The sequence below is a fragment of the Plecotus auritus genome, assembly GCF_963455305.1.
Source record: "Plecotus auritus genome assembly, chromosome: 2".
NCBI classification, from domain to species: domain Eukaryota; kingdom Metazoa; phylum Chordata; class Mammalia; order Chiroptera; family Vespertilionidae; genus Plecotus; species Plecotus auritus.
The window spans coordinates 23,754,465-23,775,666 of NC_137771.1; the positions used below are offsets into that span (position 1 = coordinate 23,754,465).

The window sequence follows — 21,202 nt, forward strand, 5'->3', positions numbered from 1 at the left end:
ATGAAGGCAATATTTTCTCTGAGATATAAACAGAAGTCTTTAGGGATGATCTCAGCTAAGTAGATAGGCTTTAGATAATATCTACTACCAGTTGAGATTTTTTAGCAAATTGACATTACTTCTGTTTTGTTTTGTTATTAAATCCTCACCTGAGGATATGTTTATTGATGAGAGAGAGGGAGTAAAGAGAGAAACATTTCTCAGTTGTCTCCCATACACCCCAAACCAGGGATCAAACCTGAAGCCTAGGTATGTGCCCTGACCTGGAATCAAACCCACAATCTTTTTGGTGTATGAGACGATGCTCCAACTTACTGAGCCACCCAGCTGGGCAATAGGTGAATAATTTATATAATGACTTATATTTCAACTTTTACTGTTGTTTATTTAACAAATATTTATTGGGCCCCTACTATGTGTCATATACTCTTTTAGGTGCCAGAATGTAGAGATTAACAAGACAAGGTCCCTGCTGTCATGGAGTTTACATTCTAGAAGGGGGAGATAGATAATAATTGACAAATAAGATAGTTTCAGATGGTTGTAAGTGCTATAAGAATAATAAAACAGATTAAGGGGATAGAACTACGGGTGGAGGAGTTTGGAGAGCCACTTTAGTTATTGTGGTCAGGGAAGGCCTCTTTTAGGAGACATTTGAGCTGAGTCCCAAGTTATGAGATAGAATCAACCTTGTAACAACCTGAGGAAAGAGCCTTCCATGCATGAGGTAAATAGCAAGTACAAAGGCTCTATCTAAAGAAGCAGAAAGCTTGGATCTTTTTAAGAGATAGACAGAGGCCATAGTGGCTGGCATGTAGTATATGAGGGAAAAAGTAGTAGGAGATGATTTTGGGGAGAGTTTTCAGGGTCAAATCATGTAGGCTATATAGCCTGGTGGAATTTTTTTTTTTTTTTAAAGAATAGCTTTATCAAGATATAATTCACATACCATGAAATTCACTCTCTTAAAATGTACAAGTCAATGGTTTTTTAGTATTTTCAGTTATGCAACTATTACCACTACCTGATACTTAAACATTTTCATCACCCCCAGAAGAAAGTCCATAACCATTATAGTCACTATTCCTTCGCCCCCACACTTTCCCTTCCACCCCTAGTAATCACTAATCTATTCTGTCTCTCTGAATTTGTCTATTTTGGGTATTTCATATAAATCAAATTATAATACTAGAGGCCCAGTGCATGGATTTGTGCGGAGTGGGGGAGTGGGAGTCCCTCAGCCTGGCCAGCACCCTCTCGCAATCCAGGACCCCTGCCTGGCCTGTGGGGATCGGGTTGGCAGTCAGACAATCCCCGAGGGATGTAGCAGTGCGCCAATCGGCAGGAGCCCGAGCTGGGGCCGGGTGCACAGCACCGCCCGCACTCCTCCTGGCCTGCTTGCCACCATTGGAGAGCTGCTTTACTACCTTACGAATCCAGTTTGTGCATATTGAGTTTTTTAGTGTTCAGAAGAGCTCTATACTGGGACCTTGGGTAAATAATAAGTTATCCTGCAATTTATTGAGTTTATAGTGTTCCGGAACGGTACTCAGTCCTTTAAGTGCTTTATTTTATTTAATCTCCAAAAAACCCTTTGAGATTGTTACTGTTCTCCCCATTTAACATACGAGAGTGAGCCCAGATCTGGTGCTGGATCCTTAGCTCTTTTTAAAAAAAATATACTTATATTGATTTCAGAGAGGAAAGAAGAGAGAGAGAGAGAAACATCAATGATGAGAGAGAATCATTGATCGGCTGCCTCCTGCACACCTCCTACTGGGGATGGAGTCCGCAATCTGGGCATATGCCCTGACTTGGAATCTAACCATAATGTCCAGCTTCATAGGCCAACACTCATTCACTGAGCAATACCAGGTTATATTCTTAGCTCTTAATCACAAAATGGCTATTTTGCCTTTGGTATTGCACATGGATATTTTCCAACTTACCTGTATGCCCAAAGAATTTTGCAGTCCTGTTCCCAAGGCTGATAGCCAAGATCTCTTCTCTTACTGTAGGACTCAGTATAGGATGGACTGAACTCAAGCCAGAACTAACTGTCTTTCTTGTTTCCTCAGGTCTGTAACATTGTGGCTGGGCAGCGCTGCATTAAGAAGCTGACCGACAATCAGACTTCGACCATGATAAAGGCTACAGCTAGGTCGGCCCCAGACAGACAGGAGGAGATCAGCCGCCTGGTCAGTGGGGCTGCAGAGAAACATGTGCTCAATTGCTCAGTCACTGGGGCCCCTGGTAGCATAGATGCTTTTCTGCCTTGGCAGGACTCTCGAGAGGACACACGTCTAGATTTGTTGCCTGGGACTCCATAGGACTGCTCTTGCTTCTTGACCCTGTAGCTACTTTGTTTCCTATTTCTCTTTCCCTTTTATCTTACTTCCCTATGTTATCCCCTCCCACTTTCATCATCTTCCACTTTCCCTCCCTTTTTAAGGGCTATTTCTCGCCAGTCTCAGCTGCCCAGGGCATTCTACTTGGGACCCAGAGGGTGAGCATTATTGCCAAGCTGCTACTCTCCTGAGATCCCCTTCTTTTGTCTTGTAGATGAAGAATGCCAGCTACAACCTAGATCCCTACATCCAGGAATTTGGGATCAAAGTGAAGGATGACATGACGGAGGTCACGGGACGAGTGCTGCCGGCGCCCATCTTGCAGTATGGCGGCCGGGTGAGCAGGGTCAGGGCCAGACAACATCTCTGGGGCATTTTGGGAGGAGGTTGGGTTGTATAGCCAGGGGCTTTTGTTCCCCTGCCCACCTGGCTTTACTGAGGCTCACCTGGGCGCCCCCTTTGCCTATCTCCAGAACCGGGCCATTGCCACACCCAATCAGGGTGTCTGGGACATGCGAGGGAAACAGTTCTACAATGGGATTGAGATCAAAGTCTGGGCCATCGCCTGCTTCGCACCCCAAAAGCAGTGTCGAGAAGAGGTGCTCAAGTAAGGAGGGCTGGGTGTATAGAAGGGTGGGGAAAGGACCCTACAGTTGCCTACTTTCCCTTATCCCTATAAGGCCAAGATTTGATCTATAGTATGCTCTTGCTGATTCTTGACTCTGCTTCCTTGTGCTGTCTGGCTCAAACTTCTGCCTGTTCCTTTTCTGCCAATCTGTGGTCAGAAGTTTTGGTAAGGAGCCCTGTCTGTTCAGAGATGATGATTTCAAGGCATGAACCTCCTAAGACAAGTCTGAATTATTTTATTGTTATAATTATTAACATGGTAATAAATAATAGTAATGACTATAATGTTTATGCCAACATTTTACATTTTTTAATTTCATCTTCATAGTGACAGGTGGTGGTATTTCCATTTTCAGGAAACTGAGGCTCAAAGAGGTTAAGTAACTTGTACAAAGTTTGCATATCAAGAAAAGTGTCAGAATTCACATCAAATCAGATCTGAGGCTTCAAAGCTTGCATTCCTAATTGGAAACAAAAAATAGTAGCTTATTCATCTGATCCTCTGAGTTGTCCTCTCCTGTGCACAAAATGTATTAGTCAGGTCCAAGTAACCTGAATTAGGTGAACATGAGTTGTAAAGGTCTCTGCATGAATAGACAGCAATGACAAAAATGATACAGCCAAATGGTTTAAAGCAGGGGTGGGCAAACTTTTTGACTCGAGGGCCACAATGGGTTCTTAAACTGGACCGGAAGGCCGGAACAAAAGCATGGATGGAGTGTTTGTGTGAACTAATATAAATTCAAAGTAAAGTAGCGGAGGGGGGAGAGCAAGAGAACCGGATAGAACAGCCGGATCCGGCCCGCGGGCCGTAGTTTGCCCACGGCTGGTTTAAAGGAACAAATTAGGGGAGAAACAGTCTTGAGTGAGTGAATGAGTAAAGTGGAAGAAATCAATGACTCTTCCCCTGCAGTCTCTTTTTAAAGGCAACTTTATTGGGATATATTTCAAATATCGCAAAAGTCACTCATTTAAAGTGTAAAATTTGGTATTTCCTGTAGTTTTTGAAGTGGTAGTTTCTTATTTCTATGGATCTGGGATGGGGTCAGTGTACTCCGAGGCTGAGGAAGAGTTGGAATTGACCACTTTGGACAGCTATGAGAATACTAGAGATATGTGCCCTGGTGGGATCAGCTGGCCTTGGGGTTTTCATAGGAATTATTAGAGCAGCCCCTGATGAATGTGGGGACTCCAGCTGCCCTGCTCTCCCTTCTCCCTTTTCCCCTCACAGGTACCTAACTACTACCAATACAATTGTTTCTTTTTAGCCCCATTTAAGCCAGGCTTCTTCTAGCCTTGGCTTAGCATTGGAGGGCTGGCTGGTCCTTAGCAATATTAGAAAGGCTCCCAGCTCTCTGCCTTTATGCCTTTGTGTCACCTTGTTGATAGCTTTATTCTCCATGTGCTTCTCTCTTATTCCCATGTCTTTCTCTTGTTCCATTATTTTGACAATCAGTCCATAGGGTCAACCCTTAGAATTTTTCTTTCAGTTAAAGAAGTCCTATACTTCAGCCATATATCACTTTTAGCGTAGGATTTCAAGACCTTCCCCATTTTAGACTTCTAACATTTTGTGGCCAGCAGCACTGAACATAATATCCCAGATGATCTGGTAGTAGAGAGAAAATTGGGACTACCACTTTTCTTGAAGTAAAGGCACACTATTAATGGAATCTACTAACACATTGGTTATTTTAGTAGCTACATTGCAGTTGTATATAATGGAAGAGAAATGGAAAAAATACTGTTAATAGTCCATCAGAGCCCTGGCCCTTATTTACATGAAAAAATGGTTAGGTTTTATTTCTTTATTCTAAGATGTATTTTGAAATATTAAAATATATATAGAATTATATGGCAGACACACATATATTCATCATCCCAAGTTTTATTTTTTTTTTTAAGTAGATAAAATATTATAGGTAAATTTTAGATTTCCTTTATATCTTCCAACCTGGTCCCATTCCTCCCTTCTGATGCAGCTACTCTCATGAATTATTGTAATCTTTCTATCCAATTTATACATTTTAAATACCTATATATTATAAATGACTTTAAGTTTTACATAGCAGTATTATACAGTATTTGTCTTTCTTTTAACTAAATATGTGAAAAATACTTATTTTCTTACTATATAGCTTTTTTAATCATATTGATATTTATACATTATATAATAACATCCTCTAAACGAGGAGTTGGGGAACCTTTTTCCTGTGAAGAGCCATTTGGATATTTATAATCACGGTCCAGCCAATTGATGTTTAGCAACTTAAAAATTAGCCCTCTTTGTTCAAATTAAAATAAGGTTCCAACAGCCCTGGCCGGTGTGGCTCAGTTGGTTGGGCATTGTCCTGTACACCGAAAGGTTGCCACTTAAAATTAGCAACTTAAAAATTAGCCTGCTATATTTGGTCAAACATCACACTCCTAATGCCTTAACAGAGCCACACCAAATTATTTCGTAGGCCTTATATGGCCCATCCCTGCTCTAAACAATTTGCTTTTTTCTCTCTTTGTACATTATTACTTTTTTTTTAAATTATTATTATTATTATTTTTTTAAATATATTTTATTGATTTTTTTACAGAGAGGAAGGGAGAGGGATAGAGAGTTAGAAACATCGATGAGAGAGAAACATCGATCAGCTGCCTCCTGCACACCCCCTACTGGGGATGTGCCCACAACCAAGGTACATGCCCTTGACCGGAATCGAACCTGGGACCCTTGAGTCCGCAGGCCGACGCTCTATCCACTGAGCCAAACCGGTCTTGGCAAGTACATTATTACTTTTGATCTAAATGCAGGAGTCTTACAAATTAAATTTCCTACTGTTCATTTCAGTCTGTAATTATATTTATGTAGCTTAATTTTTTTTTTTTTTATTGCTCCAGTCAACAAAAGAGAAACTTTGTTGAGGCCCCAGCATCACAGGGTTCAGGTAGAAGGCTGCCCTGTGGACCCAAGGAGTTGGTGGAGGGGCCTTATTTAACTTTCTTCTTGGGGTGTAGGTTGTTGGTGTGACTGTACTTCTTGTGGCAGTTGACTGCACGGGGGTGCAAGTGGGCGTAACACTTGCTGCAGATCATCTTGTTGCAGTTGTACTTTTGCATGAGCTGGCAGAGGGAGGGTTCCATGATGCCACCCCTCAGACGAAGCACCAAGTGCAGGGTGGACTCTTTCTGAATATTGTAGTCTGAGAGAGTGCGGCCATCCTAGTAGCTGTTTGCCCGCAAAAATCAGACGGGATGCCCTCCTTATCTTGGATTTTATCTTTGACATTCTCAATGGTGTCACTGGGCTCAACCTAAGTGGGGATGGACTTGCCAGACAGGGTCTTCACAAAGATCTGCATCTCTGCATCTGCTGGGGAGGCTGCTCCGCTGCCTTGTTCGTAGCTTAATTTTTTAAATCTATTGCATGTGTAACCTTTCTTCCAGCTTTGTCTTCCTTTCCCAGAGTAAAGCCCTAAAACCAAAGGAAAGAGGCTTGTTTAATCTTTCTCAACCACAAAGAACAGTAGGAAAAGAGATAGCTCATTTTTACTGAGCATCCTCCTATATTCCAATCACTATTGAAACCTTATTATGTATTTTTTAAAATATATTTTAACTAGTGACCTGGTGCACAGACATTGAAAGAAAATTAATTAGAAGGTGTCTGGTGGGGCGGGACTGGGCAAGATGGGCCAGACAAACCCTGGAGCCAACCTCCCGCGGTCCCTCCCTGGCGTCTGCGTAGTGAGCAGGGTCCTTCCAGCAGGTGGGGTCCCTCAGCCTGGCCTGCAGGGATTGGGCCAAAAACCGGCTCTCCAACATCCCCCAAGGGATCCCGGTGTGCAAGAGGGCACTCTGCAAAGTTGCTGTGATAGAGTGTGGAACACAAATGCAAGTGTGTAGTAAACCAGATTCGGGGCCAACAGTGCCCCAGAAACAACATAACTCACGGCCACAGGTGGAATCACACGGCCCTGCGAGGAATCAGGCTCCCTCCTCTCTGTTTTCGGGGTGCGTCACCCGAGAACCGCCGCTGCCAAATCACTGCAGCTCAGCAGCTCCTGTGTTGAGTGTCTGCCCCCTGGTGGTCAGTGCACATTGTAGCGACTGGTCAGATGGTTGAACACTTAGCATATTAGCCTTTTATATATATAGATTGATTTTTAGAGAGAGAAGAAGGGAGAGGGGAGAGAGATAAACATTGATGTGAGAGTGAAACATCAATTGGCTGCCTCCTGCACGCCCCCTACCAGGGATCAATTGCAACCTGGGCATGTACTCTGAGAATCAAACACCCAACCAACTGAGCCACACTGGCCAGGGCTGTTGGAACCTTATTTTAATTTGAGCAAAGAGGACACCTGCCTATTACTATGCACTTATAACAGCACAGGAATAACTGCTTTAATGGGACTTGGTGAGGATGCTGAGAATTCCCACAGGTCCTTTCTTTAGGCTCCCTCGGCTTTCTGCTTGTACCATTGAACACATAGCAGGCTCTATCTTGTCCTGTTCAAATATAAATGTTTTAGATACTAGCTGTGATCATGTCTCATTCATCTCAGAATCTCTCAGTGCCTGTCATAGTGATAGTAACCTAAGATGGAAGCATTTGGTCAAAGGTTTTAAAATGGGACTTACTGCCTCCTGTCATGACCATATTTGTCCTGCAGAAACTTCACAGACCAGCTGCGGAAAATTTCCAAGGATGCAGGGATGCCCATCCAGGGCCAGCCTTGCTTCTGCAAATATGCTCAGGGGGCAGACAGCGTGGAGCCCATGTTCCGGCATCTCAAGAACACGTACTCTGGACTACAGCTCATTATTGTCATCCTGCCAGGGAAGACGCCAGTGTATGGTACAGTTCTCTTGGAGCCGTGATAACGATGATAGACCTCTTCTCATGGTAGTTCCCTGGAAGCTCCAAGGCAGGATTCAGTGTGGATTCTTGGCTCTAGCCAGAGCTGAGCTGTTCCTTAATGTCACTGCTCCCCTTATAGGAGAAATAATCAGCTTGTATGAGCCATTGAGTCATCCCAGGTCCTGCTTACCTGCTCACACTCCTTTCCAATAACATTTATTGGAGTCCTCTGTTTGTTGGTCTTTATGCCAGGCTAGCTGGGCCAGATACAGAACTGGGTGGGTCCAGATTCCTGTCCTTAGAAGAGTGTTGTCTGTTAGGATATAGTGCAGCACACTCAAGCAGGATGTGTGGTGGTTCTGTTATTGCCTGGGAATGACTTGAACTTTTGGAGAAGTTTTTTCTTTCTCCCTTTTCTTCTCTTTTAAGAATAGGAATGATTATATACATCTTGACTCAGTACTTTTCTCTTACTCCATTTTTCTCTTTGTACTTCTGCTTCAAAGGAAGAGGTGTCTCTCTTCTTACTGGCTTAACTTGTGTGTGCTTTTGTTCCTATGCCATTCTGCTACCTCCTGGTCCTCATACCCTTTAAGCCTCCAACATCTTCAGATTTCCCATTCTAGAACACTTTACCACAATCCACTATTTCGTTTAGCTTTTGTCATCCTATTTTCATAATCAAACTTTTTGTTGTTGTTAATCCTCACCCGGGGCTATTTTTTTTTAATTTTTTTTTTTTGAGAGAGTGGTAGGGAAGGAGGAAGGAGAGAGAGAGAGAGGAGAGAGGGAAATATCAATGTGAGAGAGACGCATCGATTGGTTGCCTCTTGCACACAACCCACCTAGGGCCAGGGATTGAACCTGCAACCCAGGTTCATGCCCTTGACTGGGAATTGCACCTGTGGCTTTTTGGTGCATGGGTGGACACTCTATATCACTGAGCCACACTGGCAAGGGCTTACTCATACTTTTGAATGAGTACATCTAATTCTTGACCAGCCATTTATCCTTTGCCTCTTTCATCTGTTTTACTTCTATCTTTCACTTAAACCTTCTCTGCAGAGGGTTACCTGTAATCTTTCTCAGTTCTTTTTTTTTTTCCTAGATAATTTCTCCTGTCTCTTCCTACTTATTTTTGTCATTACCAGGAGTGCCTGGTTATTCTCCAGATTTTTGTACTCTACCTTCCCTTTCTGTTTACGTTCTAGTGAAATTCTCATGCTTTCAGTTGTTTCAGTCATCGCTTATTATGTTACTAGGGGCCCAGTGCACAAATTTGTGCACCTTGAAAGGAACTGTTGGCTGCGAGGCTGCAGTGGGCACAGGGGCAGGTCTCAGCCCATCCTCCGTGCCGCTGCCTGGCCCCTCGCACTGCGACCCCTGGTCCCCTGTCTGCCGGCAGCCCTGCTCCCACTGCCATTGCTGACAGCGCTGGCCCCGTTCTCACCCGCTGACCGAATGTAGCAATTGGGGCTGGCGCCCGCAGTCGGTGCAAGTGGTGGCTGCTGCCCCAATTGCCCCTAAGGAACAGGGGGAGGTGGAGAAGCCCTCAGGAGTGATCGGGGCTGGCAGCAGGTGCGAGCGGTGGCTGCAGGTGCGAGTGGGGCCGTTGCTGGCAGTGGGTGCGATTGGCGGCTGCTGGCCCAGATCGCCCCTCAGGAGCAGGGGGAGGTGGAGAAGACCTGAGGAGTGATCAGGGCTGGCAGCTGCCGCTCTCACCTGCTGACGGTGCCGAATGATCGGGGCTAGTGCCGGGTGCTGGCAGCAAGTGCGAGCGATGGCTTCAGCACAGCAGCGGGTGCGAGCACTGGGTGGGACCACAGTGTATGGGAGCAAAGAATTTTCAGTAACCACCAACGGCTCACCCCGATGACAGTGACCGGCACCCCACCTTGGTCTGGCACCCCTGCTCACCTGCTCCACCATCCTGCCGTGGTCGATGCCCACCATGTTCCGCGCTCTGCTGCCTGCTGCCAACGCACGCCATGTTCTGTGTGCGCCCCATGTTGGTCAGCGCACATCATAGCGACAGGTTGTTCAGTTGTTCCGCCGTTTGGTCTGTTTGCATATTAGGGTTTTATATAGAGAGATAATGTATTATTGAAATCTTGATCCAACTCTTGATCTCTCTGCCTCTCCCATCTGTCCCTTTGACTTCTCTCCATTATTTTATCAAGATTTTATTTATGACTTCCTGTGTGAAACACTCCTAGATCCTGAACACTTCGGCGATGAAAGCAAATGCAGTCTCTGCCTGTACAAAGTGTTTTGGTGGACCATCTTTTTATTTTTATTTTTTTATTTTTTTATTTTATTTATTTTTTTTAAATAAATCTTTATTCAGATTATTACAATTATTTCTCCTTTTTCCCCCCATAGCTCCCCTCCACCCATTTCCCACCCCATCTTCTGCCCTTACCTCCCCCCCACTGTCCTCATCCATAGGTGTATGATTTTTGTCCATTCTCTTCATGAACCCCCCATACCCCTTTCCCCCTGAGAATTATCAGTCCTCTCCCTTTCTATGCCCCTGATTCTATTATATTCACCAGATTATTCTGTTCCTCAGGTTTTTAATTCACTTGATTTTTAGGTTTGCTTGTTGATAGATATGTATTTGTTGTTCATAATTTTTCTCTTTTTTCTTCTTCCTCTTCTTTAAGAATACCTTTCAGCATTTCATATAATACTGGTTTGGTGGTGATGAACTCCTTCAGCTTTTTCTTATCTGTGAAGCTCTTTATCTGCCCTTCAATTCTGAATGATAGCTTTGCTGGGTAGAGTAATCTTGGTTGTAGGTTCTTGCTATTCATCACATTGAAAATTTCTTGCCACTCCCGTCTGGCCTGCATAGTTTCTGTTGAGAAGTCAGCTGACAGTCGTATGGGTGCTCCCTTGTAGGTAATTAACTGTTTTTCTCTTGCTGCTTTTAATATTCTCTCTTTGTCTTTTGCTCTTGGCATTTTAATTATGATGTGTCTTGGTGTGGTCCTCTTTGGATTCCTTTTGTTTGGGGTTCTGTGCGCTGCCTGGACTTGTAAGTCTATTTCTTTCACCAGGTGGGGGAAGTTTTCGGTCATTATTTCTTCAAATAGGTTTTCAGTATCTTGCTCTCTCTCTTCTTCTGGCACCCCCATAATTCTGATGTTGGTACGCTTGAAGTTGTCCCAGAGTCTTCTTACATTATCTTCAACTTTTTGGATTTTTTTTTTGCTTTTTGCTTTTTTGGTTGAGTGTTTTTTGCTTCTTTGTATTTCAATTCTTTGACTTGATTCTTGGGTTCCTCTATTCTGTTTCTGGGTCTCTATATAATATTTTTTATTTCAGTCAGTGTATGTTTAATTTCTAGTTGGTCCTTTTTCATATCTTCGAGGGTCTCGTTATATTTAGCGGCCTTTTCTAGGATATTCTTAAAAAGTCTTATAACCGTGGTTTTGAATTCTATATCCAGTCGTTTGTTTTCCTCCATTTCTTTCGTTTGTGATCTGATTCTTTGACCCCGCATTTTCACTGATTCCCTGAGTTGGTAAGGTAGATATTTGTGCTAGGTTTCCAATATGGCCCAGTGGGTCTGCTTCCCCAGTTAACCTGAGGTGTACACTCTTGGTGCACCCCTTTGTGGACTGTGTGTACAGCCTTGTTGTAATTAAGTCTTTATTGTTGTTGGTAGCACTGGGAAGAATTGACCTCCGGGCCAGTTGGCTGTAAGGATCAGCTGTGTCTATGCTGGGAGAAGTTCGGTGCTGGAGACAGCCTTATAGGATTAGACTTGCCAAATTGCAATAGCCTCTGTGCTCAGCTTGGATGGGGTGGAGTCTCAGTCTTGGCTTCCTGTCAGCCTTGCCCTTGCGCGCATGTGCGCTTTCAGTCCTCCGCCTTCCCCAGCTCGAGTCTCCGCCTGAGAGTCCAGACTCCCCCCACAAGAGCGTGGGTCCCCAGGGGCTCGCCTGGAACTGGGGTTCACTGCGGTCAGAACTGGGGCTCAGTGCCGTCAGGAGCCTCTGACTCCCTTTCACTAGGGAAAGCCTGTGGCAACCTCCGCAGCCTTTGTGCGCACTGGCACGCGCACGTGCGCTTTCAGTCCTCCGCCTTCCCCGGCTCCCGAGTCTCCACCCGAGAGTCCAGACTCCCCCACAAGAGCGTGGGTCCCCAGGGGCTCGCCTGGAACTGGGGTTCACTGCAGTCAGAATTGGGGCTCAGTGCAGTCAGAATCCTCTGACTCCCTTCCACTAGGGAAAGCCTGTGGCAACTTCCGCAGCCTTTGTGCGCACTGGCACGCGCGCGCGGGCACTTTCAGTCCTCCGCCTTCCCCGGCTCCCGAGTCTCCGCCCGAGAGTCCAGACTCCCCCCGTAAGAGCGTGGGTCCCCAGGGGTTCGCCCGGAACTGGGGTTCAGTGCTGTCAGAACTGGGGTTCAGTGCGGTCGGAGGCTTCCTTCCCCCTTCCGCCAGAGAAAGTCAGCCAGGCTCTCAGCCGCCTTTCCTCTCTGCGCGCACAAAGCCCCTTTGCCGTACCTCCAATTCTCTGTGAGCTTTCCTCTTTCCTTCTAGTTGTAGAATTTTCACTCAGCCAGCTTTCCTGTGGTTCTTGATGGTGTCCGTTCTGTCTTTTAGTTGTAGTTTTGAAATTGTTGTGCGAGGCAGCAGTTTAGGTGTTTACCTATGCCGCCATCTTGGTTTCGCTTTGGTGGACCATCTTTTTAGTAGCTTGTCTTCTCTGTCTTCAAGTAAGCCTTTTTCTTTACCTTTCTCTTCTGTGTTTGGCATCACAATTGCTCTGAATCTTCATCTAGACTTTGGAGGCAGCCTGTCTTCTTGCTTCAGCTCCACTTGTTCTTTTTCAGTTTTAAGATATATTTCCTGCTCTCCACCCATACTTTTCAACTTAGTTCTAACATTTCTTCTTAAATCTTTCCAGATTATGTTATTGGATGAGACATTTTGTAGCCGTACTTCCAAGAAAACCTTCATTGTTCCCTATTCACAGAATAAAAGATTTTCAGAGCCCTGATCTTAGTTTAACCTTTTCAGCTTTATCTTGTATTTTTCCTATTGCCACACATACAGGAAAGACCACATGTGCTGGAATTAGATAGAACTGGATTTTAATCCTGGCTATGCCAGTTTACTGGCTTAAGCAAATTAACTAACTTTTCTGAGTCTCATGAATTAATTTTATAAAAAGCAGCCTCTAACACAACGCCTGGCACATAGTAGATCAAACATGTCAAATTCGCGGCCCACAACAAATATTTTTGCGGCCCAGACAATATAGAAATGTTTTTAATAAAATTTTCGTAGCTTAATTTTTACAATATCCTGTTATAAATAATAATAATGAACTATAACGTTCGCTAATGACTGATTACTATAATCGTGTTGCATTCATTTCCCTTACTTGCCTTACACGCAGGTGCACCATTTCTCTCTACTAATACTACCAGCGAATATTTTAGCAGCTGATTGCCATGTCATTAGTCTTGGACTGACTTGTTTGGTGTGCACAATAGAAAATATTTTGCTTTTGGTGAACACGAAAAATAGGTTTATTTGCGTTACACTTATTAATTTGTGCAGTTATTCAGTGTCTGGTACATTAATGTTCAAGAAAAATATTAATTTTTATTAAAATGTTCTATTACACTTTGTTAACGATTACTCATTTACTTCAGCCTTTTGTATTCAGTGTTCCTCTATCGAAATAAACCTACATTTCGCCCTGACCAGTTTGGCTCAGTGGATAGAGCGTCGGCCTGCGGACTGAAGGGGGGTCCCAGGTTCGATTCCGGTCAGGGGCATGTTACCTTGGTTGCAGGCACATCCCCAGAGGGGGGTGTGCAGGAGGCAGCTGATCGATGTTTCTCTCTCATCGATGTTTCTAACTCTCTCTCCCTCTCCCTTCCTCTCTGTAAAAAATCAATAAAATGTATATTTTTTAAAAAAAGAAATAAACCTACATTTCTATGAAAATTGAAGCTTTTTTTTTTTTGCGGCCCACATAAACTTAAACCTTGTTTATTTGGCCCGTGTTAGCCTTTGATTTTGACATGCTTGTAGTAGATACTCTAAATGCTCATTCCTTTTCTGCACTTTCCAATATCTGGTTTTGCTCATATCATTTGCCTCTGCCTAGAATATCTACTTTTTATCCTCCACCTTACCCTTAAAATTCTCTCCATCCTTCAAGTCCCAGTTTAAATGTACTTATTTCTTAAAGCCTTCTCTTGTCATCCCACCTGGCAGATGATCAGGTTGCTGATCAATTACTACTGTGCTTAATATTATTTTTAGCATGGATTAGGTCTGATTCTTTGAAACCTTCCCTCTGAATATGTACACCTAAGGTAGAGCTTTCCACTGATAAAATACTCAGTAATTATTTGTGGAGGGAAATTGGTTGGCCTCCGATCCATTTCCCTTTTGGGCCTTAAATTGGTGGTCCTTGGGTGGAAAATAAAGATACTTTTTAGGAGAACTGCCTTGAGTAGTTATCCTTATTTCTGGTTCCCTCCATAAAGGGAGAATCCCGTGGCTTGTCTGGGGTGTATATAGTGCAGCATGATTGCGGAAAGCAATGCTTACTCAGAGAATTTCCCTTCTCTGGGGTCAGTAATGTTGTACCTCTCTACAGTCTCATACCTTTATTAGGGCTTTGGGTTTCTTCCACTTAAATGCTGTTGCTTGATTATACCACTTAGTCAGTGGGGCTATCAGCCAGCAGATAAGAGGAGCAGACAGATTGCTCTAAAGACCCTTCACTTTCCTTCCTGGAGGCCAAGTGAATGGAATTCTTTCTGTGATGGTCAGTGTAAGCCCATTTGCATTGTAGTTGCCCTGAGAGTATAGAAGGACTGTGTGATATTTGTTCAATTTTGATCTACCATACTTTGTCCTACCCTTAATATTTTTAACTCTTTTCTCCTCACTAAATTAATACTATTGTAATTTTTTTAATGTAAACTTTTTATTCATGTATAATATACATATAGAAATTTTATTTTCACAAAGTGTTATAGCAATGTAAACAGTACCTAATTTGTTCTGGCAGCAGAGCATTATCACAATCCTAGGCACCTAGTCTCTACAACTCCCCATCAATGGTAACCACTATTTTTTTGGTTTCTAACACTATAGATTAGTTTTGCCTGTCTTGGAGCTTTATGTAAATGAATCACATTTATTTGTGCCAGGTTTTTTCAGTCAACATGTTTGTGAGATTCATACGTGTTTATTAAAATTTTCCATCATATGAATATAACACAATCTATCTATATAAAAGCCCAGCGACCGAACAGCAGAACTGGCCGACCAGTTGCTATGATGCGCATTGACCATCAGGAGGCAGATGCTCAAGGCAGGAGCTGCCCCCTGGTGGTCAGTACACTCCCACAGTGGGAGCACCGCTTGGAAAACCGCGATGAGTGGTTGCTCACTGGGCCTCTAGTTTACGTATATTTATCCAGTATACTGTTAATGGACATATTTGGTTTTTTTCCAGTTTTTACTATTATAAATAATGCTTCAGTGAACACTCTTGTACATTTCCTTTGGAGATATATATATATATATTTATATATACACCCATTTCTATTGGATGTATTTCTAGGAGGGATTTTAAGTATATAAATTTACATTTTCCACCAGGAGTGTATGAGAGTTCTAGATACTTCTTTACCAAACTTGGTATTGGCTTTTTAAAAATATACATATTTTTATTGATTTCAGAGAGAGGAAGGGAGATGGAGAGAGAGATTGAAACATCAGTGATGGGAGAGAGGAAGGGAGATGGAGAGAGAGATTGAAACATCAGTGATGGGAATCATTGATTGGCTGCCTCCTGCAAGCCCCCACTGGGGGTCAAGCCTGCAACCCGGGCATGTGCCTTTGACCGGAATTGAACCCGGGACCCTTCAGTCCGCAGGCTGACACTCTATCCACTGAACCAAACTGGCTAGGGCCTTGGTATTGGCTTTTTCATTTTAGCCATTCTTGTGGGTATTTGGTGATAATGCGTTGTGCTTTTAATTTGGTTTATCTAATGAGTGAGTGGTAAGGTTGAGTATCTTTTTAGATGTCTATTGGCTATTTCACTAGCATCTTTTGTAAAGCATGCTCAAGAGTTTTCCTTTTTTTTAATCGACTTAACTACCTTTTTCTTACTGATTTTAAGTGTTATAATTCTTTTCTTGAATATGCACATCTCTGCTACGTGGCTTGCCTTTTTACTTATTCTTTTTTTTTTTTCCCTTTAGAGAGAAAGGAAACAGGGAGAGAGAGAGAAACATTGATCAGTTGCCTCCCGTACCCACCCCAATCATGATGGAACCTGCAATCTGGGTATGTGCCCTGACTGGAATGGAACTCACCACCCTTCGGTGCACAGAATGGCACTCCAAGCAAGATTTAGGTCTAAGCTCTCTTTTTATTCTTTTCCTTGATAATCCCATCAAGATCATGCCTTTGCTTACTGTCTTTACTTAAGTATCTCACAGATTTTCATCTCCGTTTGACTATTCAGCTATTGAGCCACACATCCAGGGCTCCTTTTTACTTTTTTAAGGTGTCTTTTTGTTGAATAGAAATTTTAATTTTTAATGTAGTCCAATTTATCAATATTTTTCCTTTATGGCTAGTACTCTGTGACCTAGTTAAGAAATCCCAAGGTCATGAAGATACTAATCTGTTGTTTTCTTTAATTTTTTTTTTTAAACTTTCATATTTAGAACTGGTCTATCTCTGTTGCTTTCTCTGTCCCCTGTCAGTTGTTCCTCTGCTGTTGCAAAGCCTGGAATCTCAGCTTCCTGCTCATACCTAGAATCAGCAAATGTACCCAGGATATAAGAAGATAGCTCACCTCTGTAAGATTTCCTCTCTGGAGTTTTAGTCCCTCCAGTTCTTATTGGTACCTTTCTGCTGCCTTTAAAAAGATGATTTCTATATTTTATCTGGCTTTTATGAATGTTTGCTGTTGAAGCACCGGTTTACCACTAACTACTCCATCTCTAGGATGTGGAAATTATCCCGTTAGCTTTTTAAACATGCTCAATTCTCTTCCATTGAAAATAAACCAGACCCTTCATTGATCCTATATCTCCTTCTTTGTACTTCAGATCACCAAAATAGTTTTTTTTCTCTGTACATTAATTTTTTGTCTTTATAACACTAAATCCAAAGGACATTTCTGGTCCTCATTTTACCTGATCTCTTAGCGGCATTTGGCTTCGTTGAACACTTGCTTCTGCTTGAAATGCTATCGCTTCCCTTGGCATTCATGATACAATTATCTTGATCGTCCTCCTAGTTATCGGATTTTCCTCCTTTACAGAAGAAAAGTCTTTTGCAGACTCATCTTCTTCTGCAAATATTGGGAGTTCCTGAAGATTTAGGTCTAAGCTCTCTTTTTATTCTTTTCCTTGATAATCCCATCAAGATCATGCCTTTGCTTACTGTCTTTACCTAAGTATCTCACAGATTTTCATCTCCGTTTGACTATTCAGCTTTTAACTACCATACCCAGTTTCCTAGTTGGTATCCTTACTGGGATGACTAAAAAGCATTTCAAACTCAAAATGTTTAAAAAAGAGTTTATAATATATCTATTCTAATACAAAAGCAAAAAACACAGAAGTTATCCATAAATATTCTTTTCCCTTATTCACATATATAGTCTCTCTTGAATTTATTTGCTTCTCTCAGTCTTAAGAACTGTCTTCTTAATATAAGCTACTCTCATTTCTTCCCTATGTCAGTCCCTTTGCTCTCCTTTATAGTTACTTTGGCCTTTTCGTTTCTCAGACATATAATGCTATCTCCTATCAGAGTGCATTTTGGCATCCTGTTTCCTCTGCCTGGATTGCTCTCTCCCCAACTCCCCCTCTCTTCCAAGTCCTTTTAGTTCAATCAATACTTAGGCCTTTTGTGGCTAGGTTATTACCCCCTATTATATACTGTCATAGCTCCATGAAGTTTTTTGTTGTAGCTTTTATCATTGTTGTACTTTTCATGATTTTTAAAATTAATCACTAGGTAGTAAGCACTATTAGAGTAGGGATCCTGTGTGTTTCTGGTCACCATTGTGGTCCCTGCCTGGATTTAGTAGGCATTCATTAAGTATTTGTGAATGCACTAATCAGTTCTCTCCCTGCTCATAGCTGAGGTGAAACGTGTTGGAGATACACTTTTGGGAATGGCTACACAGTGTGTGCAAGTGAAGAACGTGGTGAAGACCTCACCTCAAACTCTGTCCAACCTCTGCCTGAAGATCAATGTCAAACTTGGTGGCATAAACAACATCCTAGTCCCACACCAGCGGTATGAACTCTGTTGTCCATCTGCCCTGGTCATGCAAGGTACCATTTTGGAAACTGATGAAAGATAGGGTCCTGACCAGGCAGAGTGAGTCAGGCATAAGGAAAAAAGGACCAAAGTGGGTGCTAGATGGTGCCAGGAAGAAATGATCTATCTCCTCACCATTTGTTTTCTCTTCCTTGTTCAGCTCTGCAGTCTTTCAACAGCCAGTGATATTCCTGGGAGCAGATGTTACACACCCCCCAGCAGGGGATGGGAAAAAACCGTCTATCACAGCAGTGAGTGACACTCCAGCTTCCTCATAAGGTTTTCCTCTTAGCTTTGAGTTTCCAAGGCTACATATGATTTCCTTTCCTTAGCTCAGGCTCTAGACCTTCATAAAAATTTTTTCCTTCCAGCTCATCATCCCCATTAACCATTCCCTTGGTATCTTCATAAAATTGATTGTATAATGTGTGTGTTTTTTCCAGTGAGAGTAATGAGAATGTTAGGTTGTGGTCAGAGACTTGGTCCAGTGTCTACCAACCCTGCTCTGTGTTCAAGTTTTTCTCTCTCTCTCCATACCTATTTTAGGGATATGGTGGTGGCCATATCTCTTCTCAGAAATCCCTTTTAAGGGAGTTACTTAGTTGCTGAGACTGTCACTTCCTCTTCCCATCCCTACCCCTGATCCACATAAGTAGATTAGTTGTCTCTAATCCCTCTCCTGACTTCTCTGCTCCCTGTTCCCTAGGGGTTTCTGAATTGCTAGAGAGATCAGCTCTTTTTTCCCACTTCTCTTTCCTCAACCCTTATATTTCTCTAGGCAGACTAGGCTTATCTCAGTAAATGCAGGGAAACCCTATATTATGCTTTTCTCTATTTTCCTTGTGGCCATCTATCCTAGGCTCTGGCCACTGTCCCCTTTGAAAATTATGTTATCTCACCACCTGCAAGAATACTTTTCACCATTGTTCTGGTGTAGATTAGCACTTGAATGAAAAAAGGATAAACTTGTGGCTAGATGAGGTTATTTTTTAAGTTAGTAATGCCAAACCTTCACATTCCCCTCTTCAAGGGGTAGGGAAATCAAACTTATCAAGCACCTTTTGTGGGCTAGGCCCTGTCCAAGGTGCTTTATATGTACAATAACAGCACTGCAAACAGCTGGTGTTCTATACTTATGTCTATTTGAGAGGAGGAAAGAAAAGATCAGATGAATTAAGTAACTTCTGCATGTGTGATAGAACAGAGATTGAAACCAGGACTCATTGGCTCCAAAACCCTACTTGTTTTGATAGCATGATTTTTTTGCTGAGAAGCCTTTGCCCAAACCCACAGCTTGACAGTGTTGGGTGGGTGGAGGTTCTAGGCGCTTATTCTGTCTCCTTAATTAACAGGTGGTAGGCAGTATGGATGCCCACCCCAGCCGTTATTGTGCCACTGTGCGGGTGCAGCGACCTCGGCAGGAGATCATTGAAGACTTATCTTACATGGTGCGTGAGCTGCTGATCCAGTTCTACAAGTCCACCCGCTTCAAGCCTACCCGTATCATCTTCTACCGTGATGGGGTTCCTGAAGGCCAGCTCCCTCAGGTAGGGCCCACAGTAGTTAGAAAAACTTCATATTGAGGCCAGAGCGCCTAATGGTAGCAGAGAGTACTGCTAGCTTTTCTAAGCTATTGGCACTTGGAAGGTTGCTAAATGGAAAAGCTTCAGAGCAGACATCACAACTGAGAAGTGGCAAGTACAAGCATCTGTAGACCTGTTTTCTTGTAACAGAAGACCCTCAGTGCCTATAAGTAGTTGGTTCGTGTTGAAGACTGATGCTTTAGACCAGTGGTTCTCAAACATGAGTCAAGATCATTGGGAAGACTTGTTAAAACATTTAACAGAACTTACCCTTAGAATTTCTGATCTAGAGTCCTAACTGGTTTGGCTTAATGGTTAGAGTGTCAGCCCTCTGACTGAAGGGTCTCGGGTTCAATTCCAGCAAGGGCATGTACCTTAGTTCCTTAGTTGCAGGCTCGATCCCTGGTCCTGGCCGGGGCACATAGGGGAGGCAACCAATCGATGTTACTCTCTGTCTCTCCCCCTTCCTTTCACGCTCTCTTAAAAAAAAAAAAAATCAATCGGAAAAATATCCTCAGGTGAGGATTAACAAAAAAAGAATTTCCAGTTGAGTCTAGGATGGGGCCCTAAAATTTGTAATACTGTTAAGTCTGTAGATGGTGCTGCTTGTCTGGAGGCCACTGCTATTGACCTTTCTTCATAATGTTGCTCTTATTCTTTCTGCCTGCCAAGCTTTCATATTCTGTTGTTTAAACTTGTATACTGAACTGGTCTCCTTGACTACAATTTAATAGTAATATATAACTGCCATTTACTGGGTACTTTCTATGTGCCCTAAACCAGTGGTTGGCAAACTGCGGCTCGCGAGCCACATGCGGCTCTTTGGCCCCTTGAGTGTGGCTTTTCCACAAAATACCACGGCCTGGGCGAGTCTATTTTGAAGAAGTGGCGTTAAGGAAGAAGTTTAAGTTTAAAAAATTTGGCTCTCAAAAGAAATTTCAATTGTTGTACTGTTGATATTTGGCTCTGTTGACTAATGAGTTTGCCGACCACTGCCCTAAACTATGCCAAGCACTTCATATGTGTTCTATTTAATGCTGTAATTACAGTAGTCCTATGAAATAGTAAATATTCCATTTGACAGATGAGAAAACTGGGGCTTGGAAATGTTAAATGATTTCTTCATTGTCACCCAAGCTACTAAGTGGTAGAACTGGGATTTAGAAAAATTGGTCTGATTCCAAAGTCCATGCTATTAACCATTGTGCTCAATTTCTTCCAAGGCATCCAGTGTTTCCTAAAATACCAGATATATTTATCATATCACTTCTCTGTTCAGAAATGTCTGGTTTGTATAGCCTTGGGTTAAAACTCAAACTTCTTAGCAAAGCAGTCAGCAGTTATTAAGCTCCTATTAGGTTTTCTATGCATTTACTTAGTTATCGGTTTTAGTCTTCGTAACAGCTTTGTAAGGCTGGTCTTATTAGTAATTTTAGTAGGTGTGCAGAAAATG

The 21,202-nt window shown here is 42.7% G+C and overlaps 1 protein-coding gene and 1 pseudogene across 4 annotated transcripts in view; one reads left to right on the forward strand and one right to left on the reverse strand.

The window, feature by feature from the left end:
- Positions 1-21,202, forward strand: part of LOC308240364 (protein argonaute-1) — a 46,222-nt gene that overhangs the window by 14,789 nt on the left and 10,231 nt on the right. For all 3 annotated transcript variants that reach the window (XR_013959799.1, XM_080653264.1, XM_080653265.1), the window contains 7 exons: positions 2,079-2,198; positions 2,563-2,685; positions 2,822-2,955; positions 7,643-7,827; positions 17,983-18,142; positions 18,327-18,417; positions 19,519-19,713. Coding sequence is in view for 2 of the 3 variants with exons in the window: in XM_080653264.1 (XP_080509390.1) it covers positions 2,079-2,198; positions 2,563-2,685; positions 2,822-2,955; positions 7,643-7,827; positions 17,983-18,142; positions 18,327-18,417; positions 19,519-19,713 (1,008 nt within the window). In the remaining variant the exon portion in view is untranslated. The remainder of the gene's footprint in view (positions 1-2,078; positions 2,199-2,562; positions 2,686-2,821; positions 2,956-7,642; positions 7,828-17,982; positions 18,143-18,326; positions 18,418-19,518; positions 19,714-21,202) is intronic.
- LOC308243181 (ubiquitin-ribosomal protein eL40 fusion protein-like) lies at positions 5,958-6,331 on the reverse strand (annotated as a pseudogene). The gene has a single exon. The product of its transcript is annotated as a ubiquitin-ribosomal protein eL40 fusion protein-like (transcript).